Here is a 27,140-nt window from a genome sequence, read left to right as displayed (position 1 = left end):
TCAGCAGTCCTATGCGATAAAGGCCGCGCCTTGTTCAGTTTTGGCATGGATCGCCTGGCATTGTCGCTGTATCTCGACTTGTCGTTGAAGATTGACAACGGGAGAGACCTGCTGTCGATCTCAAACGACAAGCGTCGATCTCTGCAGGCTCTTATGAAGCCCTTGGGTGGGGAGACCGTGTTACGAAAGCAGGAGCTCGAACGTGCTTTCGAACACGATCAAACCCATCGGACTTCACTAGAGCAGGTGGCGACACAGGCATGGCTTGCATTCAAAGCCGGGTTTTTGGAGCACTCGAGCAAAACTCCGGAGAATTATCCGAGACTTGATACGACAGCATTGGCTGAACGCGTACGATTTATTTCGCTTGTCAACGTCATTTCAGGCTGACGTTCAGTCTTGACCCAGCATCTATCCATCTTAGCTAAAACGGCTCGTGATGGTCAGCAAAGGGACGCCTTGAAGCCGACTATCGTCAAGAATGAGGTGAAGGCGGATTTCAGTCCAAAGAAGGGTGGCATTTCGGTCACATCTACACGCTTCCGTACGCGTATAATGCCCTCGTCGAACCAGGTAAGCTTACAATTTCATCTTGCCGGCTTATACATAGATTAACATTGTATCTCAAGCAACTTCACATCGAAATGCTAACGAGCACAGGAGGGCGCAGCAAGCTGATAGGAAAGACAAAGAGGATAGATGGCCGGAAGGCGGTCATCACACTCAACGGTCACGCAAACGGCACGCAGATTGTCTCGGTTCAGACAGTCGGAAAGGAAGACTTGACGAACGCAGATAGCTGCCGGGAGGAAGTTATTCGCCGCGCCCTTCAGCGTTCAATAAGTCTATTCAGCTTCGACCTCGTTCGCCGAATATGGCTTCCCTTGGATGTGAAGCAAGACTCTTCAAAAATGTCTTCCAAGTCACGCAAAATACCCATCACCTTCCCTAAAGACCTCAATCCCTCTCAGCATAAGGCCGTCGACATGATTTTGTCCACGGATGCCAAAGATAGAATCGCGCTTATCCAAGGACCTCCCGGAACTGGGAAGACGACGGTCATTGCTGCTAGTGTTATGAGCATAACATCTTCCCCTGATGATTCAGCGCGGACGCTCTGGATAGGAGCCCAGTCTAATGTTGCGGTCAAGAATATTGCCGAGAAACTAGTTTCTCTTAAATTCCACCAATTCAAGATTCTCGTCTCAAAAGATTTCCATTACGACTGGTAAGTAGGCTGATTATACGCGAACACGGTTCTTACTGGACCTCAGGCACGAACATCTCTATGAGGAGATTGAAAAGCATGTCATCCGGTCCGACAGATTCAACAAAGACCTCACCATGACCAGCGGAACTCTCATTGGAGTCCGAGTTATTCTTTGCACCCTCAGCATGTTTTCCAACGACAAACTCAGCGAGCTCATGCGAATGGTGCCCGTCCAGACGATTATCTTTGACGAGGCCAGTCAGATTGAGGTAGGGGATTACTTGTCTATCCTCCACCGCTTCCGAAGAACTCTCGAAAAACTCGTGTTCATTGGGGACGACAAACAATGTAAGTAATGGACACCGAAGATAGTTTCATACTAATGAACTGTGCATTGCAGTGGCACCTTACGGCTCGGATGAAATCAAAGGGTTGCGGAGTATATTCGAGTTTCCTCATCTTCGCCAACGAGCGCATTTTCTCGACACCCAGTGTGAGTCCCTTGACTCTATCAAAGATTCAATGGGAGAATACTGACCGAAGCAATCAGACCGCATGCCGACGATCATTGGCGGCTTCATATCAAAGCAGATGTACAAAGGAAAACTCAAGAGCAAACACAAAATCACGGATTCATCCGCCTGCTTCTTTGTCGATGTCAATGGGGACGAAACGACGATGGGCCACAGCTGGATGGTAAAACATTTGTCGTTCTCTATTTTGGGATATCTCTGATCTGAACGATACAACACTAGAATGAGAAAGAAAACGCGACAGTGGTCCGGCTTGCCCGTTTCTTTAATGAAAAGAAACAATCGTACCGCATCGTCACTCCGTATGATGGACAGCGTTCGTTAATCGAGAAAACGTTGAAGAGTGCCAAAATTCCATGGGAGAACAAATGCTTCAACGTCGACGCCTTCCAAGGTAAGCATGGACCAGCCCGCCGATAACATTACGAAGCTCATTTACGTGGTCCATAGGTAACGAAGATGATCATATCATCATATCGCTTGTCCGTACGAAGAAGATCGGATTCCTCAAGAACGTCCGGCGTACAAACGTCATGCTAAGCCGGTGCAAGCGGTCCATGGTCATCTGTACAAACCGACCGTTCATCTCCGAGACAGCACGAGACACCCTCCCCGGCAAATTGGCGCGCTCGCTGGGGCAGGACAACTGGCTGAACGAAAAGGACATCCTGAACGGTCGCATGGGTGCATTGACTTCTATCTTGATCTAGGTTTTGCTCTCTGTACTATCCCGCACCGTCGTATTTTTCTACCATCTTAGCACAGTTCTTGTAAAACAATGGACATACATATATGACTCAAACGAATTCTTGAAAATCTTGCTTAAAGCCAACGCAATTCTGGAAAACACGCGATATCATTCAACTCTTCGGATGTACGAATGTACACAGTACATGCAAGATACAGAAGAGGAGAATGGCCGATACAAACGGCGATTGGGATGGTGGCGGGTAAAGGACAGTGTGGGTCGGTATTGCGAGAACAATGTGAGCAGGGTGAATCAGTAACGATGGAGGAGTTGGGGGGTCGAAAACAAAACAACGCAAGCATTGAAGGTCGAAAAATCACAATGATGGTGGTGGTACAAAAATATGCAGAACGTCTGAATGCAAACGGCTGAAATCGCACAACTGAAAATAAACCCGAAACAAAAAAGGCAACACGAAGGAAACGCCAATTTTCTTCTCAGCAAATAAATTGACGTGCAGAGGAAGTGAGACGACGAACAACATTGTGAAGAGCAAAAGGAAGATTGAAGGGCGAAAGACAAGGAACAGCGAAGACTTTGATCGGTACATAAGTGGAACAATGTCCGATAGATGATGTGGCAACAGGGAGAGCTCGTCCGGCAGCGACTGGCGATGCGTTGACGAGGCAAAGACAAGCAAAAGAGCATTTTGGGCCAATGATATCGACAAGCACCATCGCTCGAGATAAGTGAAAGGCCAAAGAGCGAGCGACTGTTAAATAATTGAAAAGATAGATGGGGTAATGGTGAGAGATCATAGTGAGTGTGGGGCGCAGGAAAATACCGTGCGCAGACAATGGAGACTAAGGAGCGTTCGTGCCCTAGAAAGAAGGTAATAGTCAATACAACATGAAGATGGTTTGGTTGGTACTTTGGGTGACTTACCGATGTTAAAACAACGGGTTTGTCAGAAGGAAATGAAATCTAGTAATGATGATGATGCAACGAACGAAGCGAAAGCTGCCGATACGAGCTCTCCAGAAATGCAAAGCAATGAAGTAGATACAAGGAAAAGCGAACCGTTTAAAGAGCGATATGGGGGTAACCGAGTATGCGCAGTAATCCCTATAGTTACAAGTATATCCTTGAGAGAATCCCATGAACAAGCGATGGTGAAGAAGATAGAAAGGGACGGATGGATGGACAGTGTTGAGAACGAAATTTGTGATGGTAGATTTAAGCCAGCTGGAAAGCGCTGCCAAGAGTGCTAGGTCCCGATAAACCGTTGCTTTCACCTGGACTCATGCGGCCCGAAGCCATATTGTTGAAGGAAATGCGCCTCGCAGCATGACGAAGCGAGCGCGATGCAAGTGACCTAGGAACAGATGGGGACAGCGCCGGCGTCTTATTCGGAGAGACACTGCCAGGAGTCATGGGTGAAGCGGGAGGCGATTGAATGCGCTCCAGTCGTGGTATGCGGGACGGTAAAGCAGGGGTCTCCTGGGGACAAGGCAGCTCAGGACCAAACATTGAAGGATTTCGCTGCAGGCTGATACGAGGCCTTGAAGCGGGAGCACCAGCGACGGGAACGGGCTGCGGACGGGACCGCGGAGCAATCCGGGCTTTAGGAAGAGGTTTGGCAGTGGGGGTGTCAGAAACAGATGTGGCAGTCGTGTTTGACGAAAGACTCGAGGTAGACAGATCGTTATCCGTCGAAGTCGCAGAGGATGAAGAATTGAGGGAAACCTTGCTCTTGCTGGCTCCGTGATTACCTGACGGCTCACGAACTCGCGCCTTCTTAGCACGCTTATCGCGAACTTTCTCCTCTTCGTCAGAAGAAACGGACGACAGGGAGGTAGTGCGGGCGTGGGTCTGCATAACTCTGAAAGGGGTCTTGCACGTTGACGGCGTCTTTGGTGAGGTGACTACTGCGGTGCCAGATTTCACACCGAAAGACGGCGCGCGTTTCAGAGTTGAGCGAGTGTTGCGAAGCCCAGAAGAGGCGAACACATTCTCTACTTCTACTTCCATATCATTCGGTGCAGCTGAGGCCAGAATAGTTGAACGACGCAGCGGGGAAGGTCGCGCAGAGCCATATGACGAAGACGATGATGTGGACGCGATAGAGAGTCGGTTGTGTGACGGACTGGGCGAAGTGGGCATCAAAAGGCGGGGAGGCGTGTCAGAGGAGCCAACAGTCGCTCTGCGCGAATTTGGAGACCGAGCATAGTGATGTTGATAATTAGAGCTAGGGAGTGTGCGGTCAGGCCTCTGGAGGCGATAAGATAGACTGAAAGCAACAGGTAAACAACAACACCAGCGACGGAAGACTCAACAGTGGCTTACCGAGCGAGTGTCTCATTTTGTTGAATGTCCTTGTCAAGATTTGCTGCGCTCAGGAAGTCCATGCTCGATTGCCTGTACAGGGGGCGTGGTCTGGGACGAGCCCCGGGTGTGTTTGTGGTTTGCTGAAATATCTCCTCAGCCGGCATGTCAACGTCCTCCTCCTCCTTGAAGCTGCCGTCCTGAAGGCTGTAGGCGCCACCTGACGCGCTTTCATGAACTGTTTCCTCGAGAATGACGTTGTGGTGCTGGCTAAAGGCTGTTTGTCTTCGCTCCTCCTGATCGCGGGAGCGGGCCAGCTCAAGTAGCTTGATACGGGTAGAACGAACGGAGTGCGGCCAGTCATTGTGGCCCTTGGCGGTGGCCACACCACGAGCGACTTTATCAAGGAGATTGGGAGGAGGCACAGACCCTACAAAGGGCGTGATGAGATGAGCGGGGAGGGCATCGAGGGTCTGAAGTAGCACCGTTAGCCATAGAAACGCGTCGAAGAATATATGCGCACCCTTGTTAGCAGAAGAACCTGCTCCGGCTGCCACTCAACGCCAGGCTCCTCCCAGTCGAGGTTCGAGCTGTTCCATGAGTCGGAGCTGTTGCGTTTATTCGGCCCAGGGAGGAGAATATGCGAGGTGACAGGAGAACGCGTGATAGGGGTGCGCGGACCTGCCGAAGATGCGGATGAAGTGGAGAGACGCGATGAACGGGGGATAGGCATTGAGGAGCGGGACAGCACAGGAGAAAGAGGCATATAACGAGCGTCTGACTGAGTTACCAAGAAGCTGGAACAGAAAAGAGATGGTCGGCGACGCGAACGAGAGCGAGAACGTGGGGATTGACGCGCTCCGCGCTTTTGATAGGGATGAGCTGGTCGTCGTTCACGGTCAGGACGAAGGACGCGTTGGGGGAGACAATGCCCCTGCTAGGTGATCGATTACCTAATTCGTCATTTTGCCACCGAAATACACGTGCCTCGCACATTTTTGCACTCCGACTACTTCTTTCCCCCTATGGAAGAATTAAATATAAACATAATTATGCGCCACGAAGACGGGACGATCGTCATCACTATCACATCTACTTGTCCCTTTTCATCACTTTTCATCACAAACACGTTGCACAACGGCATATGCTCCAAGAAGTAGCTTCAAAGGAAGAGTTGTTGAAACTTGAGTTCAAGCGTCTTGCTGCGACTAGCTTGAACGAATCTATCAATGGTCCACATGGACCCATTGCGACCCACGGACTCAAAACCTGAATCGGATCTTGTCAACAATCGACCAGTGGTCCCTTGTATATCCTGTGATACCCAGAGATACCTAGAGAATATCACTGAATATTAACGAGTACCAACCAAAAGCGGGTCAAGCGGCTGACCTAGCTATGGCTACTGCATCCGGGGTGATTATCCTTGACACCGCTTTAACCGCCTTCAGCTAGGACAAACAACCTTGTACAAATATGAGGGACGGCTTTTGTTCCTGGATTTGGGATGTTGAAGGCCCACTGATCTGGACTAACGCACAATAGTCGTCACTAGCATATTTATACACAAAGGACCACGGGTGTGGTAAGAATTCGATGGACCGTGGCTCATTCGTTCTCAAGAACTTTCACAAAAATTCTGCGACCACGTCAGCACGCTTCCAAACACGAGGCTCGGTTAACGAGTGAGATTAGTTCTCATAGTCCAGAGGAGTACATCAGTCAAACCACAACTAGCTTATTAATTCAGCTACTGGGCGGTGTTTGCAGTAACACCGCGCCAGAACCTATCCACGAGACGACGTCAGCCGAAAAGAACAAAAACAGACCAAAAGGCCATCAGCAGCTGAGCTGATGTGACTCACGCGCAACGTTCAATGAGGCCGGGGTCGGTGGTAAACGGCGCAACAAGGGGAGCGCCGGACTCGGTCTCGTTGAACAGCATCTCGAAGTTGCCGGCCGAATATTCTTCCCAGTACGGCGTGATGTTCGTGGGGTCGTACTTTTGGTTCACATTACCATACATGGCCACCGACATGAACGACTGCGCAAAGGCGTTGATGAACGTAGGATTGTTGTACGGAGGCGCAGTGCTGCGATGTAAAAAGTTTAGTACTAGGCACGAGGGGAATGGAAGGCAGAATTGCAAGGTTTAATACGAACCCATTAAAGTAGTATATCACGTCATTGCCGTGATACCCGGGTGGGATAGCGAAGAGTCCCTGGAGAAGTAGTGAGCAGATGGAATCAAAGATAATTGAGGTGAATGCACAAACAAACCTTCCACGATCTCCCGGGGTAGGCAGCCAGTAGATAATAGGTAGGACAGACGAAAATAGCTGCGAAGAAAGCACCCGTAAACGACTGGTTCCATCGGCGGAAGAGTTCACAGCAACGTACAATCGCCCATGATCCAGTTTGCCTGTTCGATAGGGGTGCCCATGTCACTATACAGGTAAGCTGCTTGCTCAACTTGTTCCTGCGTCATATCCGGGAATAGGTTGGCAACGTATTCCGCCGGCATGTACGCCTCGGTCTGGTTCACAAAGATGTTGCCTTCATGGCTATTGCCGACAGCAAAGTACAAATCCTGAAATAAATCAGACGAGCAAGTCAAGCAGCGCTCGCGAAGCAACGCACCCCGTTCAGTTTTCCGCCGGCGATGGTGACACTAGGTCGTTCTTGGATGAATTCACCGTCAACCACAGGAACAAAGACGTAGGTGCCATAGAATGCGCTTGATGAAGCCAGATTATAATTGGCAGTCTGAAGCGTCGTCACATCCGCTTCTCGGAGGCAGAACAGAGTATCAGCAGCTGTCGTACACCCTGTGTAATTCAGCACTTCGCTGTACAGAAGCTGCGGGGGAGTTAGCACCAGCCCAGCGGGAAGACGTTACGAACCCTACTTCGGGAACACGGTCATTGTAGTAATACTGCGATGGCAGGAATGTCGAGCTCGTAATAGCATAATTGAACAAAGGCGGCTGAGTGTTACCACCATTTGCCACCATATGCTGCAGCACGGATCCGGCGCCTGCGCAAATGCGTCATTATCCTCTAATTTTACTAGAAAGTATCCAATATACCTGCTGACTCGCCCCATATCGTGACATGCGCTGCGTTTCCGCCAAACTTGCCGATCTAAGGACTAAGATAAACACCTACGCTTCACCGCGAGAAAACACTGGCTGACATTTTCTTGTACCCACTGAAGAGCATACGTCTGGTCCACTGACCAAAAAAGTCAAAAGAAAAACTCCCTCGCCGAAGAACTTGGCTCACAAAGTCCAGCGTTAACTGCTCCTCCTGCCTTGATCTCGTTACTGGAAAGGAAACCTACAAATAAAAATCGGGTTAGCCCTCAAGAACATCGAGAGGCGGACGTTAAACAACAATGCACCGAAAACACCTAAACGGTACTGCATAACCACTACAACCATCTGGTTGTCGGAGTCAATAAGGAGGTCATTGCCAGGGAACTCTGCCGCGTAGCCTGCTTCGTATCTGTCTGGCCGTCAGACATAATGACAACTCAAGACAGCGAGATTGGTCACCCTCCGCCGTGAATCCAGACCAGCACGGGCAAACCGTCAGTCGTGGTCGGCTCCGCTGGAAGCGTAGCGCCCGGCGTGAATACGCTACATCGTACATCAGCCTCATGCATGCAGCATGCACATATGGCTCACTTCAGGTATAGACAATCCTCTGACGCAGCTGGGGTGGCGTCTGCCCGCTTCCTCAACGGACCAGTAGTGCCAGTGAGGCCATACGGTGGGACAGGTGCGGTATTATTGCCCCCATAGTTGGTCTGGTAGCACATATCCGGGTTGGTGTCGGCCTGCTGGACGCCCGCGACATAGGCTGGGACCTGTGGAGGCATCCATCTCAAGGCACCTTCGATGGGAAAACGGAGTAGTCAGATAAAATGTATAAACAGCAAAGAGGCGAAGATTATTCATACCTGTGGGAGGCGCTGCATAACGTATGCCCAGGAAACTAGTGAGATTATCCGTCGCGTTGTACGTGCCCTGGTACTGCGCATAGCCAAGATCAACGATCGGTGCTTCCACTCTAACCTCCAAGCTGGTGGAAGTGGGAGAAGCGAGAGCGATGGCGCTCCACGCGAGGCAAATCAGGGAACTTCGTCGGTGTGACGAGAACATCGTTCAGTCTTAGCAGGACACAAAGGTAACGCCAACAGCGATGAGTTGGAGGGGGTCGTGGCTTCATATACCTTCTCCAGCGAGCTCAAGAAGCATTCTCCCGTTCTATACCCAGGCTGGCAGAGTGTCGTATGACCATTTGGGCGATGATGATGATGATGAGGAAAGCATGGACGAAACACGGTAAAACCCAGGGGTATTATTGACCGAGGAGACAGGTTGAGGGAACTAAGGGAATCTGACCAGGTAATAGTTCGTATTGCTGGTATTATTAGCAATGTCGGGAACGTGCTGTGAATCCTGGTGAGAAATGGAGGCTAGGATGGTTTTATTGCATCCATGTATCAGAATATTTGAGCAAAGTTCATTCCACCGAGGAACGTTCGTTGAAGTCTATCAGTCTTCCGCGACGCGTGCAGAATGTTGGATTGCAAGACTTCTGAAGGATGTATTTTCGTCTAAGGCGAGCGTTGGAGTGAGATAGACAAATGCCACGTTCGGTGATCCTAGGAAGAAAATGCCATCTTGAGACGTCTTTGTAACGCATGGTCCAAGCCGTTCAGCTGGTATACCTAGCATATATTCGGTTCATCTCATGGGTTCGTAGCAAAAGGTGCGTCGAGACGGCGGCCGCGTCAAGAGGCACGCTGCGAATGTGCTCTGGGTGGATGTGGGCTGGGAACAAGAATTATAGGAACATACGTCATCTGACCTCGACACAAGAGATACTCGTCTCCTTGTATGTTCGAGTAGCGCAATGAAGGCACTCCGAAGATTCGAAGCCACAAGAAAGAACACACTCAAGTGCCATCACCGAAGACTCCAGTGGCAATGAGCGTGATGGAATGGCAGTCGGATACTAGGTATCTCCAGGAATGGACCAACCATGTTTACAAAGTATGGGGAGCAGCGCATGTAGGGTGGACTGGGGAAAGAAAGATTGTTATAAGCTAGTTCTATACAGCGATGGTTCTAAAGCTGAAGATTTGGTTGTGAGCAGTGTAACAACATAATCAATAAAACCAGGCGTACCTCCGGGCAAATGATAAAGGGAGAATGTTTCCAACACCAATCATGCCTCTGCTTCTACCCCACTTGCTGACCGTCTCTCCGCAATTTGTTTCCGCTTCGCTGCGAGCAGGACCGCTGCACGTTCATCCCACTGGTGCATGTAGTATCCGGCGGCGCCGAAAACGCCCATGGCAATCAGGTGGCCACCCAGGTCTAGCAAAACAAGTGGTCAGACCAAGTTCCAACGTCCTTGTAACAGCAACGAAGGAGCGTATGTGCATGGGCATGTTGGTGTACTTACTGTCCGCGAGGTTCCGCTTTTGGATGGCGAGCTGGCCGAAACGCGAAACCAGACCAAACGCTGAGAAGCCAAGAATGCTTCCGACAAGAGTCATCGTTTGTTTTCGGTGAGTGTTAGGCAATGAATGGAATAGTTCAGCGGGGACGTCGACAACGGTATGGATCGGGTGGACTTGGTCGCGCGCGACGGCGGTGAAGCCGCTTCCCAAAGCGGCAATAAGCGCACACAAGTGCAAATACGTTTAGCGCTCGTATTGGTGGGAGATCTCTTCGCGTGCAGCCGCCAGCCCCACGCGACACGCGTTCTAGATAATTCTTGCTGTGTCGCGAGACCCTTTGCAATCCATCTCTCATTTGCTCTGTTCTGTCTGACCCGCATACACCATGTCTGCAGCTGTAGATAACCAAAATCTTGCTCCTCATGATATCCCCGGAACGCAGCAGAAGCTCAACACTGCCAAGGAGAAGAAGGATCAGGGTGATCAAGCGTTCAAGTCGGGAGACGTGAAAGCTGGTAGGTGTCTCGATCTCCTTACGCGTACCCACAGAACGCACTTTTCATACGCGAAGAGATGGTTGACGACACCACGTAGCCCTTAGGTCTTACCATGAAGTGAGCCTCGCGTTGATGTACCGATTGTCTACAGCAAGTCCTAATGACAGTTAGACGCTGATGTACCTTCATGGCATTGACAAGTAAGATACCGCAAAGCTTTTGGTTGCGTAGCTGACCTTATGTATCAAGAAATGCGCTCAAAGCTTTGAGTGGCGGTGCAGCACCAGCACCGGTCGATGCGGCAGCAAGTGCCAAACAAGAACAAGAAAAGACAGAAGTATGCCATGATTCTATTCTGTGCATTTCGCGAATTAACGTGAATTAACCTCATTAACAACTTGTGGAACTCAGGCGGATATCATGATGGAGAAGATCTATGCGAACATGTCAGCCTGCCACATCAAGCAGGAGAACTGGCCACGAGCTATCGACACTGCCGACAAGGTCACATTCTATGACGCTTTAATCTGCTGAAGGGCTAAACTCTGCGAAAGGCGCTCGCCAAGAACGAAGCCAACTACAAGGCGATGTTCCGGAAAGCAAAGGCATTGGGCGAGCAGGGTTTCTTCGAAAAAGCATACAAACTGCTTGATGATATTAAGACCAAAAGTTCTGCAGGTACATCCTTACTTTGTGCATGCTATTCAATGCAAGCTCCTGAACGTGAGTTCCAGATGCACCTATGGCTGATGCGGAGCTCAATCGCCTGCGTGCCATCGACAAGGAGAAGCAGAAGGTCAGCGATAAGAAGCTGCGTGGTGAGTGACCATACAATCACGTCTCTGCACGCTTCGACTCTAAATTAATTTTGTCCAGGATTCTTGTCTCGGGACAAGAAGGAAACCTCGCCGGCATCATGATCAATCTTCAAGCTTCAGCATAACCCAAGGATCTGCCCAGCGATGGCTCTTGATCCCTATCTGGCCATACTTTTGGCACCACATGCGGTGATCGTAGACCTGCAATTGCACTACTACTTGTACATTACGTTGACGTTCTTATATCTTGCGATGGGGTCGTATACTACCATGTCCTACATATATGCTCTCTTGCACCGTGAATTTCACGAGGAAACTGCCACCTATCGTTCCCGGATCCCGAGTGTGACCGTCCAATGAGCACTCTTGGTGTGGACGCCGGATGACGCGAAAGCCGTTGATTACCGGCATCTGGGGATATAGACTTTTAGCGCGTGAGAGCAGGAAGTGCCGAAGCCGCTGCACAAGCTCTGCATCGCACATGCAACCAACTGTCCCCATGCCCCAGGCGTCACTGTCTTTCCACTGTCTCTGCCACTTGAGCCATCTGTCATTGCTCTACATGTGGACTCAGCCATGCGCGGACAATGCTATTAGTAGCTTGTACTCAGCCTTCGACAGTAAGTACACACCTCAATCCTTCCCAGTATTCCCGGGCACTGGCGGCCACTTTGCAACCTCCCATGACAGAGTGACGCTGGGTGACCACAAGCCCTATGGCGCTCAATGCTTGGAGGGGATGAATTGCCACGCCGGGACGCTCTGGTTGGGAAGACATAAGTAAAACACTGCTAACTTGGGCCGCAGCAGAACCTCCATCCTTGACGGTTTGAGGTCACTCGTCAAGCTTCAAAATGCTGCGCTCTGAAACCTTCACGAAGCCAGTTCAAGGCACCATTGGTACGTGTAACACATATTGGCTAACTTTCCATGTGGTGACAGCGCATTTTTGCAGGTCGTAGCAGGCAGTCTGACATAACATGATCAATAGCACGCCTAGCATCGCTGCACCCCTCGCCTGCACCCATCTGCACTCCCGCTGGAGTTGAGTAAACCATTGTGGGGCCTGCATAAATGGACGTGGTAGCATTCAAGTCAGTGTCAGGCTTTGATTCTGACCACTTGCCTCCCTGTCACTCATTGTTGACTGTGCCCGAACGAGCATGCCGTGAGTGATGCAGGCTGGAGGAAGCTCCATGGCATGATCGGCTGTTTGTGAGAGCACGGCGCAGCTTAGTGCAGGGGTGGTGGGGATCAAATCACAATCACAGGAAATAAGAACTGACATCTCATTCACATTCGTAGGCAATACTCTGCACTCCATGACCTGCAACCATCTGTACTTACGCTACAAAACCTGCACTCGCCCACAATCAACGGATTGCCACGCACATGCATGCTCAACCGCCTACTCTTGCACCTCACCCACCTGCACCCACCTGCACTCGCCTGCACTCGCCTGCACTCACCTGCACTCGCCTGCACTCACCTGCACTCACCTGCACCCCGAGACCTCACAAACCAACCCTGCCATTCCTTCCCTGTACCCCCTCCACCCACATGGCCTGTATTCCTGTACATGCTTACCCACCACCTCCAGTCAGGTCAGTGCACCAAACTGCACACTTGTGCGAAGTGAGCGTTGCACCAAAACCTGTCCCCTGAGAAGGTGCATCCGTTGCACCAGCCCGTCATTTGGTGGCTGTGCTCCCTTGGTGCACCAATCGTGGCCCCATTCTCGGTCGCTATATGTGTTGAATGCTACAGCTCATCCCGCGCGGAGAACAACAACAGCGAGCCCATCACCATATCACATATGCAGCCGCACTGACTAACACCAGAGTACTATTGACCCAGGGGTACGAGTAATCTTATGTCAGAATAACTCCTCCAAGGTGATCTCTGGGGCGAAGATTCAGGCGCCTAAGGCAACACGCTTTCGATGCGCTGATCCTTGCTGGTGCACCACTCGCGGTGGCTATGATCTATCGTGAGTCCTCCGATGCAGTCATTACTACGCTGGTGCACCACTCATCCGCGTCTGCCTGCTGGTGCACCATTCCATCGCTCCGCGTCTGCGGATTGGTGCACCACCCCATCACTCCGCGTCTGGGCGTTGGTGCACCACTCCATCACTCTGCGTCTGCGGACTGGTGCACCACTCCATCACTCCGCGTCTGCGCTGGTACACCACTCCATCCCTCTGTGTTTTCATGCCGGTGCACCATTTCGCCGTCGGTGGTAAGTCGATGGCTCTAGTAGTTGCGTTCTTGGCGGCGCCTCTCTTGAATCATTTTCATCCGTAATATTGGTATGTCAGCTCTCCTTCGTGGCTGTGATGTCCAGCGATTTGGTGCACACTTATTTGACATCTTACGCTCAAATCTTTGTTTCTACAGCTCATATCCCTCCTTGACATCATATCTACTCAGGCACCGAGCCGAATGATATATCACGGTATATCATTCGCAAATAGTTTGTATGAAGGCTAATCTACAGTCTCTATAGGTGCAGTAGCAGTGCTCAGCTCTGATACGGGGCCTTTCCAGCGGTCCACAAAGCGACCGGCAAGACTTCGTCGGAGAGCAGCTTGTCTTATGGCATAAGCGCGGCTCCCTTCTTGGTCCACGTCCGTCCTATCAAGCTGGGACGACGCGTATTTATCCCACATGCTAGCTTGCCACGAGAAGTAGGATATGGTGCGGCGCATCTCCTCCAATAACAGTTCCACTTCCTCACTCCACCGTTTAGTCCTTGCCCTAGCTTTGCACCATTCGGTGCGTATTCCTTGGCAGAGGGTAAGCAGGTGTGAAGAACCCCCAAAACAATGACTTACTATCATGCAGTGATTCGTCGCTACCATCTTCAAGCGCGCTCGATGCGATCCATATCCAAGATATCCTCCGACTGCCTTCCGCTTCCCCTCCCTCCTTCTCTGGCATCGCTCGGATATCCTGGTCTCGAAGGACACGTAATCCATGGGGTAGTGCGGGTTTTCGAAGGAGGGGTTTCAAACGTGATAGGGCTCTATGAGCGGCACGGTACGTATCTCTGTGTCCATCAGTCTTCGCTTCGACGCCCTTGATGGTGCTCAATGCACGCGTATTTGATGTCTGCCCACGTAGGTGCCGGTCCTTGTACTTGAAAAGGTACGATCTATATTGCAAGAGCTGTCGAATATCGCTGAGCGCGTCCATGGCCTGCGCCGTTCGTAGATCCCATTCGATCTCTCGTAGCTTATCGCTACAAGCAGCTCTGGCCGGGAGCTCAGACGGTAACCACAGGGTAAACTTCTCCGGAGCGTCGCTGCGAGACGAGTCGGATAATGCGCGTTGCATGACCACGGCTGGGATATGGATGGCTTGGGATTTTACCCAATTATCGATGCGAATGCGGAGAGTATTGGCACGGTTCTGTACATTAACCTTGTCATCTACAGAGTTGAGACCCACAGCATCTTTTGCTGAGAGTAAACGACGCTGTTGAGCTTCAATATCGATACCTGCAGCAATCAGTGCGCCTGGGGTGATGTCTGAGTGAATGAGGGGGGAGCCTCGACTAATTTCCTTGGCCTCCCGTTTTGCAAGCGCAAGACGAACGTCAAGGAGAGTTAGGTCTAAGTTTCGATGAGCAAACGTAGAATTGCAAAAAGACATGACACTCACTTTGAGTTCTGCTTTCGTACGGGTTTGGATCAGTCTGAGTGATTTCCCATGACTCGACCTCTCGACGCCATTCTGAGATGGTTTCTGCGGATACTCGTTGCTCCATGTCCTCTAGATCACCTGTGTGCCAGCTCCTTTGAGTGATGGCCCTCGTAAGTTTTCTACCCAGTGTCTCGCCCAGACCGACGATCTTCTTCCAGTTCCAGTCGCCGAAGTGATCGTCGAGGGTGTCTTTACGATGCCCAGGGCCCATTTCCTTGATGCTTGTGGCGACAGGGTTGATATTGGCCCAGCCACGTTCAGGGGCTTCACCGTCTGTCATCCCCACGCCGACAGTGTAGTGAAAGGAAAAACGAGTGCGGCAAGAAGAAATGTGGGCCGGCAAATGGAATTTTGGTACCAAGAAATGAAACGTGCGAGCAAACATCTCAAAGGCAATGTGGGAGGGTAATTTCTGGACTCGCTTGCCCAAATTCTTGTGCCATTGACAACATATATCATACGAAATGTTGAATACGCGAAGCCGAGTATCCCTTAGAGCTGAAAAAAGGAGGTAGTCCATGTTGATATATCTGCGTTCGCGTGAATAATGAATAAAAAAAGAGTCCACATTAGACATACCGTTCACCCTTCTGCAGATCACCTACGCCACCTGGTAATTTCATATTATGTCGGGCACAGTCGATGGTGCCGACGCCAGTCGCCGCCAGGCCTTGAGATGCCTTGGTGTTGGCCATAGAAACGGCCTTGTGGCTGGAGCAGGAACTCCGCTACCATCTTCTGTTATAGTGCGCCGTATGTATTAAGAATATATAAGCATAACTTACCGCTTGCGCAAGATCTGGCTCGCTTGAAAGCCAGCTCTTGTACGGCCCTTCTTTAACCACATAAGCCAGCCCATCTCCAAGGCTGGGGTCTGATTCCTCTGACGAAACCAAACGGCGTTTCAGGCGGAAGTTGGCGTCTATTGCGACGAAGCACGCGTACAGCCACCTAAAATCGATGAGTCACCGCGGTCTGGTATCGCGCACATGCTTACGATTTTAGTGGCGACGCTTGATCCCAGTTGTCTGGAAGGTTTTTTCCGGGATGAGGGCATGCAGGACACTCTAATGCGCACGATCGTTCGGGCGTTGCATCTATGTCAGCTTCAACGTGACCTCGACCAGCACGTTTAAGCATCTTGAGATGTCTCCATTGTCGCATAATACGCATGAACGCCTCGTATCGATCCTGCAACCCTCAGCGGCTAGTTTGTATTATAGGTTAGGAAATTTAACTTACTTTTGGCTGTTTACCTTCAACGGTATTATCTGTAAGACGAGCGAGACTTTGATAAAACTCATACGAAGAAGATTTAGACTCGAGGGAGAGGATATGAAATTGTTCAAGAACTTCAAAAGTAGCTGCGGTCTTCGGCTCATCAACCGTCGCTGGAAACCACCTGGCCCGAAGAAGTTGTTCCATTTCTCCAGTAATGGACTCGCAGTCGCAGTAGTCAACACCAACTTGATGAATACCATTGACGTGAACCACCACAAAATCGTCCTTGAGAGCGGCTTTCGGCTTCATGCAGCGAGTCCCGGGAGGATGTCCGAGCTGAACACGCAAGCCGAGCGTCCGGAGTGATGTCTGTTCAAAGTATGCGCCATTCCACTTCTAGAGTAAAGGCAGCCAATTAGATATCAGGAAATCAAGCCATCATTAAGAAGATCAAGAACCTTAACACGGTGAAGAGGTGCCTCAGTATGCTTCTGAACCATGCAAGAATCGCAGTACATTATACCGCCATGGCAGTCTATACAGCGGTAGTTCGGCACTCCGACGCCACATCGTGGACAGTGTGCATCGCCGATATGATCGCCGCGTCCATCGTGTCGGATAAGCTCTTGTAAAAACAACGAACGAAACGGCTTCCATTTCTTCATGGGAGACTTCTAAATACAAGCTCAACATGCTGATCTGCGGCGGAGCGAAGGCATTACTTACGATAACGCGCGCTCGTGTAGGTCCTTCCGGCCTATCAGCTGGCCCTTCCTCGAGGGAGGGTCCCACGCTGTCACAGTTGTCATCAAAGCTGGACGGAGGAGGGTCGATAATGGGTTCAGAAATCTCGTTGCTGGGCGTCTCTGAGGGGGGAGGTGCACTCGTGGTAGGAGGGACTGCTGTCCGCGATTCTGTGAAGGAGAACTGACTACCTCCTTGAGCCACAGACGTAAAAGTACGCATGGATGTCTGTTGCGCCAAAGGAGCTGCGGGGATCAAAGAGGATTCTCCTCTTCTAACAGAAGCTCGGTGTCTTCGGGAGAACATGTTTGATAAGGACAACTTCGGCGGCGTCTTATCACCTAGAAAATTTGATGTATCTGCCATATTTAGACTTGATATAAGGAAAAACATACCTAAGTCCGACCCACCAAGACATCGATCTCGGAGAGTCAGTATAGACGACGTGCGAACACAAAGCTCCCCAAGCGTATAGGAAGAGGTCAGAACTCGGCGATATGAGCATAGATAATGAGATTTCATGTAATCAGGGGGAACAAGGGAACGCTCCCGCAGGAGCGTCAAAATATCCCGAGGAGTTGAAGAACAGGCGACATCTAAGCACTTCATTAGTTATTTAGTTCATAGCGCGAGTCTTTGGTCTTTCTTACCCAGACGTACAGTCCCTTGTGCAGTATTGCCAACATAGACTGGGAAAATATCCTGCATATCTGCTGTGCGGCTGTCTGTGTGTGCTCTCAGAGCGTGGTGAGCTATCAAGGCCGTTCTTTGAACAAGTGAGAGAGGGCAAGGTTGTTAAGATCTTGAATCAGGAAAGCGTACTTAGGACGCTCACTCCGGGGCGTCTAAAAGCCAGGTTTGGAAGGACGACAGAAGTATGGGTGGGTATTTGAAATTCTTTAATTATACCAGCGTGCTTCGACTCGACCACGTTTTGATGAAAGGCATGAGTACACTGGTGCACCATCTAGAGCAATTTCGCTGGTGCACCGCGGTTCTTGATGACTGGTGCACCAAATTATGTTCAGCTGGTGCACCAGCATCTCTACTCCGTTAGCACATATAATGACGCTAAGCTCAAAGACTGCCCATCCATCCCTCTCCTCTCTCCTTCCTTTGCTCACATCCCTCGCTCCCCTTGATTACCTTAGCGTGCGCTCCATCACTCGTCCTGAATTCCCCTGGCGTGACCATGCAGGCCGACTCATCCTCCTCGACCCCCTCTGTGGCTTTCTCTCATGCGAACGCTACCGCGGCCCGTCAAGGAGTCAATGGTTTGTCCATCCTCTTTCAATGAGATGACCGTACTAATGCACGGATTGATTGTGTATCAGACGTCCTGGAGCTGTTACGCTCGATGAATCTCACCGATGATGTCAAGTTGCAGGTTGCTGGTTGTCTCAACAACGAGGTGAGTTCATGTGTTTATCCTAGCTTCAATAAAAGCTTATCCTTATCACTTGTACCGCCTAAAGGTCTCTACAGATACCCACCTCGCTCGAACTCCTGACTCCCTCCCCGATCTTATAGAGTACCACGGTTCTCCCATCTCTTTGAGCGACGGGTCTATCGACGAAGGTATGCCTGATTTTTTGTAGTTGATTTCATGCGCTAACTTCTGTTAATACCTACTTGTAGGCACTCTCGATGATGCCGTCTCTGACGCGGAGGGACTCGAAGCTCCCCCGGACTCAACTACCGATGAGGAGTCGCCAGTGGCAGGCATCGCTGCCACTACCGTGCTGCATGCGGCTGCTCCTGCTCCCGTGGCTGCAGTTGCTCCTGCTCCTGTGGCTGCAGTTGCTCCTGCTCCCGTGGCTGCGGTTTCTCCCGCACCTGCTGCTTTGCAGTTTCTGCTCGCTCCTCCGTTGCCTACGCCCGAATCAGTGGCAGCCTTGGAGGCTGGCCTTGTACCTTCTCTGGAGCCCGGTTCCACTCCGGGGATAGCAGCCGATGGGCTTCCCATGCTGAGCCCTACTCTGGCTGAGCTCGTGATGCCTCAGTGGGGTGGCAAGCGCATTGCTCCCGGTGTGGTGATCCCAGCTGGGCTCCTCCCGGCCGGCCATCGTGAGGTTTACCTCCCCGAAGGTGTGCTCGTTATCCCTGGAAATGATGTGCCGGCTCCCTACTACGTGGTCACAGTTGGGCGTCTTGTAGGGCTTATTGCAAGCTGGTATGTTTAGTTTAGCATTGATCGTCGGTTGCATAGATACTAACGCTTTCGTTTAGGAGCAGGGCTGCGCCGCTTGTCAATGGAGTGCACTGTGTTACTTTCCATAGAATTGACAACCTTGCATTTGGCCTTCAGCTAGTAGCGGGAGCCGTTCGTTCAGGAACAGGCATTATGATGCCGTGATCTTTGCAGCACGTTTCTTTGTTACCTTTTCTTGTTAACTTCTTGCGCATTTTTCCTACCTGATGTCACCTTGATCGGAGTCTTGTGCGACGCGTGTTCGATTTATGGTTGGAGTCCATCTATGCCTTATCTATTTGTGATCTGTATACTATCTATTTGCGATCTATATGCTATCTATTTGCTATCTGTTAACGTTATCTATACATACTGTGTATATTATCGATATCTTCATTGTGGTTTAGAACCAAATAGAATCTGCTGCATTGATGTTCTCCGTTATGTCCCAGTTCTGTTATGTCCCAGTCATGCGATAAAATGATCATGCCTGAGAAGGCTTTAGTTTCAGACGAATTAACAAAGGTTATCGGTATCTAAGGCCAAGCATGTACTTTAGTTATGTGAAAGGACAAGTTTTTATCAGCCCGAGAGTTGTGAGACTGCCTGCCAGTAAGCATGTAGCCATGTCCGTGTAAGCTTCAAGGAAATACAATTTAGATACGAAGATACATGCAGAGAGCGCACTCATGTTTTCTGTGTTGTTGGCCAGGTCATGTGTAGTATACAAGGACGTGCTTGACTCGCGAATTATCAACATGTCACTCAGTGACTATTCTTCATCGAGCAAGTGCTTGATCAAGTGCGATTGCTTGCTCTGCATTACTATGAATTCGCCTCCTGTCTGATGTCGACTACGGGTTGTCGACAAAAATGTAACTAATACTTTGCAAGGTTACGCACAGGTTCCTAAGAGGGTCAGGCTGAGAAGGTTCTTATACTTTCCCTTCCCTAATTACTCAATCGTTGAAGACTATTGCATGGAGTACCCAAACCAGACACGAGCTGAAATGAAAGGGTGCCAAGGAGTACTAGTATGAGGAATAGTTTAAAAATGCGCTAATGCGCATGCATGATCCCTCGCGGCTCGCTCACCCAATACGAGAATCATGAATGATTTGACTAGTGATGTTAAATTAGATTACAATATGAAGAGGTCGCAAATTTAAGCACGCCTACATTGCTACTGGATTGATTCAGTGTTTTATAGGCCTTCTGAGTATGAAGCGGTCTCAAACGCGCCTACATTACTACTAGATCGATTCAGTCTTTTATAGACCTTCTGAGGGATTGAAAGCATGCCATGGCTATGATTTTGTTACAAACAACCAACTCGAAAGATGCTTTGAAAACGTACAGGAGTACTGATATTAGTAGTCTCATGGAACACGATCATGCTTTATTTGCAGAGTACAATGTTAACACAATGTAGCCAAGTTTAACAAAAAGTAAATAAACCGATTTGGCCATATCAATCCAAAAACGGACTCTAAGCATGACCTCAGGAATGTGGTTGGTATATGGTTATAATGTCTACGTTACGGTCGAACTTGAAGCTTGAAGCTTGAAGATCCATATCGTGGCCTTGTCGTGGCCCTAATATTGCTTTGAGTACACCTTGACGCAAATAATTCACACACTTCTATCGTTGACGTCGTATTCGACAGATTGAAGTACGTGCATTCAGTACTTGTGATAGGAATAATTTATGATAGGTCTACCAACGAGAACCCGTCTCGTCCCCACCTTGATCCCCACTGGCATATAAATCTTCATCAGAGCTTGGCCTATCTAGCAATACGTTCAAGCGTTCAGTTCTGCTATGGAGTTTGCAGTGAACACAGTACTAGTCTCAAGACACTTACAGATGCATCTCGCAAACTCAAGCTTGTCAAGGCTCTAGCTTTCGGCTTGTTATATCTGGGCGATGGTGCGCACATTTTAAAGTTTACTATTGTGATTGACCAGGACCACTGACGCGATCATACTTCGAACAACGAGGAGGAGGATCCACACTTGGAGATCACGGAAAGGGTCACACCACGCTTCGATGATTCGCCTCGCTCAACGCCTTTGACAACAACGTCCACGATGAACTATCGTGCATGCCACACCCACCGCAGTCGCCCATACCCGAAATTCCTGCTTGCTCCGTCTGCTCTTGAGCAAAATAAATACTCATCAATGCCCACCGATGAACTCCTTTCGAAGTTGAGACTCGGGCGTATGGACTGGTCAGCTATCGAGGTACGTTTCATTCAGCAAGTCGTGGCACAATGAAATTGATTGTCAGAGTTGTAGGACATTGCCTCGCCTCAAATCGACGAAAAGCTCAGACCCAACCTGCCCCTCCATGACCAAGACAGCGACCTTATTGATGACATTGTCCGTAGCGTACGTACTGACATATGCCATTCAAGTTATGGTACCTTCTTCAATCTGAGCCCCCCTTTCAGACGTCCATTAGGGTACCCGTCCTTGTCCACTATGCCAAGGGGTGGCCCGTCAAAATCTTCATTGCCCGATATCTACACGAGAACCGGATGCGCGTTCACTCTGCAGAGCATAAGGACTTTATGGGTCACTTCCTCGCCAACGTTTGCACCAGAAACCTGTTGCGGTACCGTAACCACCTGAAGGACGTTGGTATATCAAAGCGCGATGACATTTCTACGTTGAGGTCGCTCACAGAATCAGGGGTGGAGACATATGAGAAGTGGAAGGACACTGTATGCATGTCTCCCTTGGAATGGGAGGTACTTATCTCTGCTGCGGTGACTTCGGGATAGGCTAGTAAACTTGACTCAATCTCAGGTTTGCCATTCGTGTATGTGACATATGGCCTTATGGCAATCTTATCTCAACTATGGCTAGATGTCGTTGCTTCAGGTTGGAGTCAAATGCACGAAATATCGACTTAGACGACTTTAGGTATATGTATCCATAACAGTACTAGTGTTGCGTGAAATCATGACTTTGCCCTAGTATCGCGTTAAGTTCATGACTGAATACTACATCAATAAAGGTACACTGCTACAAGCCTTCTTAGCGTGTCCAAGTCTTACCGCTTGTTTTGTCAGTATGTTTTATCGGAGCTCTCGGGCTTAATTATTTCATTGGGCGTCAGAATGCTATATACAACTCTCAAGTTGTTTGTGTTATTGTCCTATCTTTGGAGTACAGTCAGGACAAGCGCACGGACAGACCGTGTGAAGTTACCGTCAGAACTGGATCTAAGATTTTGCCCCCGCGGTGACCTCACTACGCAGCTTGAACCAGAAGCGAACTACACCTAGATGCGAATCAGAACCAGTAACAAACTCCCAACGAAGCCTCGGCGACTTTCTGGCTTCGATCTATGCACACTTAGAGCCGTTCACACAGAAGCCGAACAAGGTACTTGCATCAGACATGCATCAAGCGCTTGCAATGCTTCACTAACGGTTTGCTGACTCACATGTTACGCACACGAGACGTTGTCACACCTGGGAATGATACTCGCAGAGGTATGTCTTAATACCACTCTTAGGCCTATGTCTTCTCCTTTGCCATGCACGCCCAGCGGCTCCTAGCATCTAGGAGACTGTCAAGGTGGCCTTCTCTTACGTGCACACTCGGCCGCTCCTGACGTCTCTTCAACCATCAAAGCGGCCTTCGCTTGCCTGGCAGTAGATCAAGCATGAGGTGCACACCTCTTTGACCTAAGAAGGTTATTTCATCGTCAAATGGCTGAGTAGAGTCTGACTTTTGGTGCACCATCCTTGCCTGAATCTTGTTGACTCAGATCCAACGCGCTCTAGGTCGTTGGTTTGTTATGAAAGGCAAGTCCAAGCCCAATTACGCGTGAGATTATATGTTTGTTGAACGCATCCATGACACTCTCAAAAGCGTCGGTGTACCAGCCAGCCCCTCAAGTTGGTGTACCAGCTGTCCGTTCACCGTCTTTGCACCAGCCCTTCATTCTACGCTACGCGTCAAACCTGTTTATTTCTGATACCTGCCCCGTCGTTGTCTCCCTTCAAACTTGAAGCCTCACTTGCCGTTCCTCCCTACTAGAACCACTCGTTGACCGCTTTTCTTCTACTATGCCGAAGGATCCTACCAAACCGAAAAAACCTACGAAGGCCCAGAAGGTCAAGGCCAACATTGATATAGTGAGTATCTCTTCATATCTCATTCGTGGGTGCAGATCGCTGACGTTGTCGTCAGGAAGTCGAGTTCTTCGTTCAAGCGGCTCACTTACGAAACAAGATCACCCTAGAGAAGCAGAGCGCGTTGGTCTCCACCGGCACCAGAGTCAGCGAACGGGGAGAGTGGAGTACTGAGCAGAGGTTGTTTCTCGATGGTCATGCTCCTGACCTCACTAAGCGTATGCCGGACAAGAACTACACCAACTTCTGGTCGCCGATATACGCGAAGTTTCATACCAACTGGTCCGAACAGCAGTTTCTCTTTCCAGAACTCCCCAAGGACGCTATTCTTACCAAATTTCAAGAAGCTGCTCTGAATCGAGGTGTTGAACTTCGGCGCAATGTAAGTGGTGGTCTTTATTTTGGTAGCATTGATACTTATACTACATAGCAAATCTACAACCATATTCGCTGGCTTGCTCGGAATGCCTTGGCATCCAAACCTCGCGCTGTACTAGCAGGCAGCACTGCTAGGCATCTCAACAGGATGATTAAACAGAACAGCCGCGTCAGCAAAGACTGGGAGATGTTCTGGAGGCTCAAGCGCCCGGATCTCGAAGTCGATTTGCAAGCACGTCTCGACGCTCTGGGTCATAAACCGAGTGGCGCTGAGATCTTGGCAGCTAGCAAGGCAGCAGCCGAAAAGGGTCTTGCATCGGCGTCTGCGGAGCTTCTTCAGGAGATCGCGGAGAACAAGGCGAAGCAGAAGGAGATACTCACAGGTGAGCTACCAGATAATGACCCCCTCTTCGTCGAGATGGTCAGATCGTGAGTTGTATTTTTGTTTTTGCCATTATCAGTATCTCATCTTCATCAGCAACGTACGAACGATCGTACCATCACTGCAAGCTATCTTAGACTATATTTCCTCAACAACCGTGGGTGGAGAATCAAAGGGCGTCTGCTTCTCTCTTGTTGTAGGCTGCTATGACCCTGTCACTGGGGAGCCGTCGGTTGGCAAGTAAGTAAAAGTCAAGTGCCTGCCGTGATGCGAGAACTGACCTCTTGTCGTAGCGTTCACGTTGGCCTGGACCCTCTTGGTCAGAGCTTCGAACATATTTCGCCGGAGTGGAAGCAGATGCGGGAGGCCTACAAGGTATTCATGAAGACTGCTGCACGTATGTATGTTTACTGCACACCTGAAATCTTGTCTAACATTTGATCAGCCCCGTTCAAGGGCCCGATAGTCATCCCTGAAAACATAGGCGATGACGTAGACGAGGGGGAGGAGGACAGCGAAGGCGCGACAGGGGAATGTGGAAGCGCCGTGCTCTCTCTTCACGAGGATGGTCTTTATAAGATGGACGTCGGTGAGTGGTGCACCAGCTGCTGCATCGCGCAACATGAACTGAACCCTGTTTGCTGAGTAGCAGAAGATCCTTTGCCCGGCTCTGCCGTTGCGGGTGGTGTACCAGACAATGTTGGCGCATCAGTCGTCATCGGTGCACCGGTGAATGTTGGTGCACCAGACTCCTTCGGAGGATCAGACAGCGCTAGTTCAGACGGCGCTGGTGCACCGGAGAATGTTCGTGCACCAGACTCCTTCGGAGGATCAGACGGCGCTGGTTCAGACGGCGCTGGTGCACCGTGGAACGTCGTTGCATCAGATGGCGTTGGTGCGTCGAATGCCTTTTGTGGGTCAGAGATCACTGTATCACCTGGTGTCTTCGGCGGATCGCATGCTGTTAGTGCACCAGAATATGCGAGCGTGCCGGATGCTCTTGGTGCACCAAACGCTGTTGGTGCACCAGACTCCACACAGTCCGGAGACCTTGGTACGCGTTCATATTTACCTTTCCAATCGGCTTTTCGGTGCTTATACTACGTTGATGCAGCGGAATTGGCTATGTTCAACATGAGGAACCACCATCAAGGCCAAGCTAATGCTATGAACGACGTTGATATGGTCTACGGTTCGTCGTGCGCGCAACAGTCTAACCTTTCCCTCAACTGAGAAACATCCCAGACTCGACCTTCGATACGTTGCCCAACGACGCCTCCGACTTGCAAAACACTCAGGGTGTCTACGACATCTTTGGTTTCGACACATCGGACATCTGGCAGTGGCAGTCCAGTCAAACAACCGGTCAAGAGAATTCCTTGGGAAATGTCGGCCCCACGTCCCACCTAGCTTCGAACGCCATTGTCCCCGATCCTTTTCAAGAATTTTCCGGCTACGCCTCATCTCAATATCCGGTCTCACATGAGCGGGGTACAGTGTGCCAAAACGACTTCGTGCCGTATAACACACCTCAGAATCAGTCTCTTGCCTTCAACGTAGCTGCGGCGCCGGCTTCATTCAACATATCCCAGAACACTCCTCCTGTCTTAAACTCGCCTGTCGGCTCTGGTGTGCCATCGACGCCTAACTCATATTTCCATGGCATGACATCCTCGACCTACGCCTCGTCCAATGGCCCACTTTATGGTGGATCGTCTCAGGCCGGCGTCTTGCCTGGTTCTTCACTTTCTGGAGCTCAATATCTTGCCAACACTAACGTCTCCAGTCCAACCCCCGGTGCACTTGCTTCATCTAGTGCACCGCTAGGCACGCTTTCTTCTCCTCACACTTTGCCCTCTACAGCACAGGCAACATATAGTCCGCCATCGCCATCCCCTCCGGTGGTGCCTGAACATCGGAATCTTGACACTTTTGTTACACTCCTGAACGGCGTTCAAATGCGTTCAGCCAATCTTCCTTCTGCGGCACCTTCTGCTGTCTCGCCTATAGCATCCCCCGTGGCATTCACACCAGTATCTTCGGCGTTGCATGTACTGCCATCGGATGCCAACACTCCCCCCAGCACCGGCCAAGCCTCCGTCGCCAACGTTCATCTACAGCAGCAGGCGTTTTCTCTGGCCTCTGTCCCGCACCCCGCGTCCTCCCCACCTGCAGCCGATGTTCCTACGCAGCGGCTGGTGTCTTCTCCACACCCCATGATACAGACACCAGGGACGGAGACACAGCATCTTCCCGATATCTCCAACGTAGGATTGGCACCGAGTCGTCCGCAACGCAACCGTAATAAGGAATACAACCCCAGAAAGGCTGATCAAGCGATCGGCGGCCCGTGCATTACAGCTGATAAGGAGAACATTAAGCCAGACCCTCCGTGTCCGAAGAAGAGGAGTCGTGCCCAAAAGTAAGTATCACTTATACTTACCGCTGACTCAGACTGACATGTCTCTCATCTTAGAATTTCAAGCGGGTGATGTTACTGATATCTATCTCGTTAATTTAGCACCGAACGCGATTATCTAGCCTGTACTTGACTGGCATTATCTACGTGGTTTATCGAAATAGTAGATATGATTCGATTGTCTTTGTAGTGATACTTCGTAACGAAAAGAGTATTTGACTTATTGGGTGATAAGTGCAAACAGCTCTTGTAGCAAAAGTGCCATATCAAAGACAGGATATGTGTTCATGCCAAAAATGATTGGGCGTTCGCGCTTTTGTGTACTTGTTTTCTGTTTGTACGCGCTGTATTACTAGCGTGGCGGGGTGGCTGCAATAAAATATGCACAAAAAGGCTATCTA

At 50.1% G+C, this 27,140-nt stretch overlaps 9 protein-coding genes across 9 annotated transcripts; 5 read left to right on the top strand and 4 right to left on the bottom strand.

Annotated features, from left to right (window-relative positions):
• Nucleotides 1-1,076: 1,076 nt before the first annotated feature.
• Nucleotides 1,077-2,531, top strand: CONPUDRAFT_120116 (uncharacterized protein; the record flags this gene model as incomplete). Its single annotated transcript, XM_007767875.1, has 5 exons — nt 1,077-1,228; nt 1,275-1,558; nt 1,761-1,906; nt 1,966-2,137; nt 2,194-2,531. The coding sequence occupies 5 exons, from the start codon at nt 1,077-1,079 to the stop codon at nt 2,451-2,453; spliced, it is 1,014 nt and encodes a 337-aa protein (XP_007766065.1). The 3' UTR covers nt 2,454-2,531.
• Nucleotides 2,532-3,667: 1,136 nt separating this feature from the next.
• Nucleotides 3,668-5,489, bottom strand: CONPUDRAFT_88603 (uncharacterized protein; the record flags this gene model as incomplete). The annotated part of the gene is made up of 3 exons (XM_007767874.1): nt 3,668-4,721; nt 4,778-5,229; nt 5,280-5,489. 3 exons carry the CDS (start codon nt 5,487-5,489, stop codon nt 3,668-3,670), a joined length of 1,716 nt encoding a protein of 571 aa, XP_007766064.1.
• Nucleotides 5,490-6,506: 1,017 nt separating this feature from the next.
• CONPUDRAFT_135819 (alpha beta-hydrolase) lies at nt 6,507-8,921 on the bottom strand (the record flags this gene model as incomplete). The annotated part of the gene is made up of 14 exons (XM_007767873.1): nt 6,507-6,543; nt 6,622-6,849; nt 6,920-6,978; nt 7,037-7,095; nt 7,157-7,346; nt 7,397-7,615; nt 7,665-7,792; nt 7,845-7,899; nt 7,952-7,989; nt 8,041-8,094; nt 8,159-8,262; nt 8,313-8,396; nt 8,445-8,652; nt 8,720-8,921. 14 exons carry the CDS (start codon nt 8,919-8,921, stop codon nt 6,507-6,509), a joined length of 1,665 nt encoding a protein of 554 aa, XP_007766063.1.
• A 934-nt stretch (nt 8,922-9,855) lies between these two features.
• Nucleotides 9,856-10,366, bottom strand: CONPUDRAFT_120111 (uncharacterized protein). Its single transcript, XM_007767872.1, has 3 exons — nt 10,234-10,366; nt 9,954-10,145; nt 9,856-9,899 (listed from the first exon to the last, which is right to left on the bottom strand). The coding sequence occupies exons 1-2, from the start codon at nt 10,325-10,327 to the stop codon at nt 9,994-9,996; spliced, it is 246 nt and encodes an 81-aa protein (XP_007766062.1). The 5' UTR covers nt 10,328-10,366; the 3' UTR covers nt 9,856-9,899; nt 9,954-9,993.
• A 165-nt stretch (nt 10,367-10,531) lies between these two features.
• CONPUDRAFT_100308 (uncharacterized protein) lies at nt 10,532-11,879 on the top strand. The gene is made up of 8 exons (XM_007767871.1): nt 10,532-10,746; nt 10,826-10,845; nt 10,900-10,928; nt 10,978-11,065; nt 11,140-11,232; nt 11,283-11,406; nt 11,463-11,546; nt 11,605-11,879. Exons 1-8 carry the CDS (start codon nt 10,617-10,619, stop codon nt 11,646-11,648), a joined length of 612 nt encoding a protein of 203 aa, XP_007766061.1. The 5' UTR covers nt 10,532-10,616; the 3' UTR covers nt 11,649-11,879.
• Nucleotides 11,880-14,034: 2,155 nt separating this feature from the next.
• On the bottom strand, nt 14,035-17,331 carry CONPUDRAFT_120104 (uncharacterized protein; the record flags this gene model as incomplete). Its single annotated transcript, XM_007767870.1, has 10 exons — nt 17,201-17,331; nt 16,933-17,148; nt 16,496-16,870; nt 16,251-16,444; nt 16,039-16,204; nt 15,833-15,981; nt 15,212-15,783; nt 15,025-15,162; nt 14,383-14,979; nt 14,035-14,333 (listed from the first exon to the last, which is right to left on the bottom strand). Exons 2-10 carry the CDS (start codon nt 17,137-17,139, stop codon nt 14,035-14,037), a joined length of 2,697 nt encoding a protein of 898 aa, XP_007766060.1. The 5' UTR covers nt 17,140-17,148; nt 17,201-17,331.
• A 1,079-nt stretch (nt 17,332-18,410) lies between these two features.
• Nucleotides 18,411-19,575, top strand: CONPUDRAFT_142661 (uncharacterized protein; the record flags this gene model as incomplete). The annotated part of the gene is made up of 5 exons (XM_007767869.1): nt 18,411-18,492; nt 18,553-18,629; nt 18,694-18,796; nt 18,857-19,391; nt 19,448-19,575. The coding sequence occupies 5 exons, from the start codon at nt 18,411-18,413 to the stop codon at nt 19,572-19,574; spliced, it is 924 nt and encodes a 307-aa protein (XP_007766059.1).
• A 1,925-nt stretch (nt 19,576-21,500) lies between these two features.
• Nucleotides 21,501-22,198, top strand: CONPUDRAFT_71128 (uncharacterized protein; the record flags this gene model as incomplete). The annotated part of the gene is made up of 3 exons (XM_007767245.1): nt 21,501-21,656; nt 21,711-21,803; nt 21,830-22,198. 3 exons carry the CDS (start codon nt 21,501-21,503, stop codon nt 22,196-22,198), a joined length of 618 nt encoding a protein of 205 aa, XP_007765435.1.
• A 1,296-nt stretch (nt 22,199-23,494) lies between these two features.
• CONPUDRAFT_151356 (uncharacterized protein) lies at nt 23,495-26,812 on the top strand (the record flags this gene model as incomplete). Its single annotated transcript, XM_007767868.1, has 10 exons — nt 23,495-23,563; nt 23,619-23,942; nt 23,991-24,367; nt 24,417-24,560; nt 24,614-24,717; nt 24,766-24,909; nt 24,970-25,374; nt 25,435-25,512; nt 25,566-26,742; nt 26,797-26,812. 10 exons carry the CDS (start codon nt 23,495-23,497, stop codon nt 26,810-26,812), a joined length of 2,838 nt encoding a protein of 945 aa, XP_007766058.1.
• Nucleotides 26,813-27,140: the final 328 nt, after the last annotated feature.

This window comes from Coniophora puteana (genome assembly GCF_000271625.1).
Source record: "Coniophora puteana RWD-64-598 SS2 unplaced genomic scaffold CONPUscaffold_3, whole genome shotgun sequence".
NCBI lineage: Eukaryota > Fungi > Basidiomycota > Agaricomycetes > Boletales > Coniophoraceae > Coniophora > Coniophora puteana.
The sequence above is the reverse complement of the archived record's forward strand: the minus strand, read 5'-3'. Positions and strand labels throughout refer to the sequence as shown.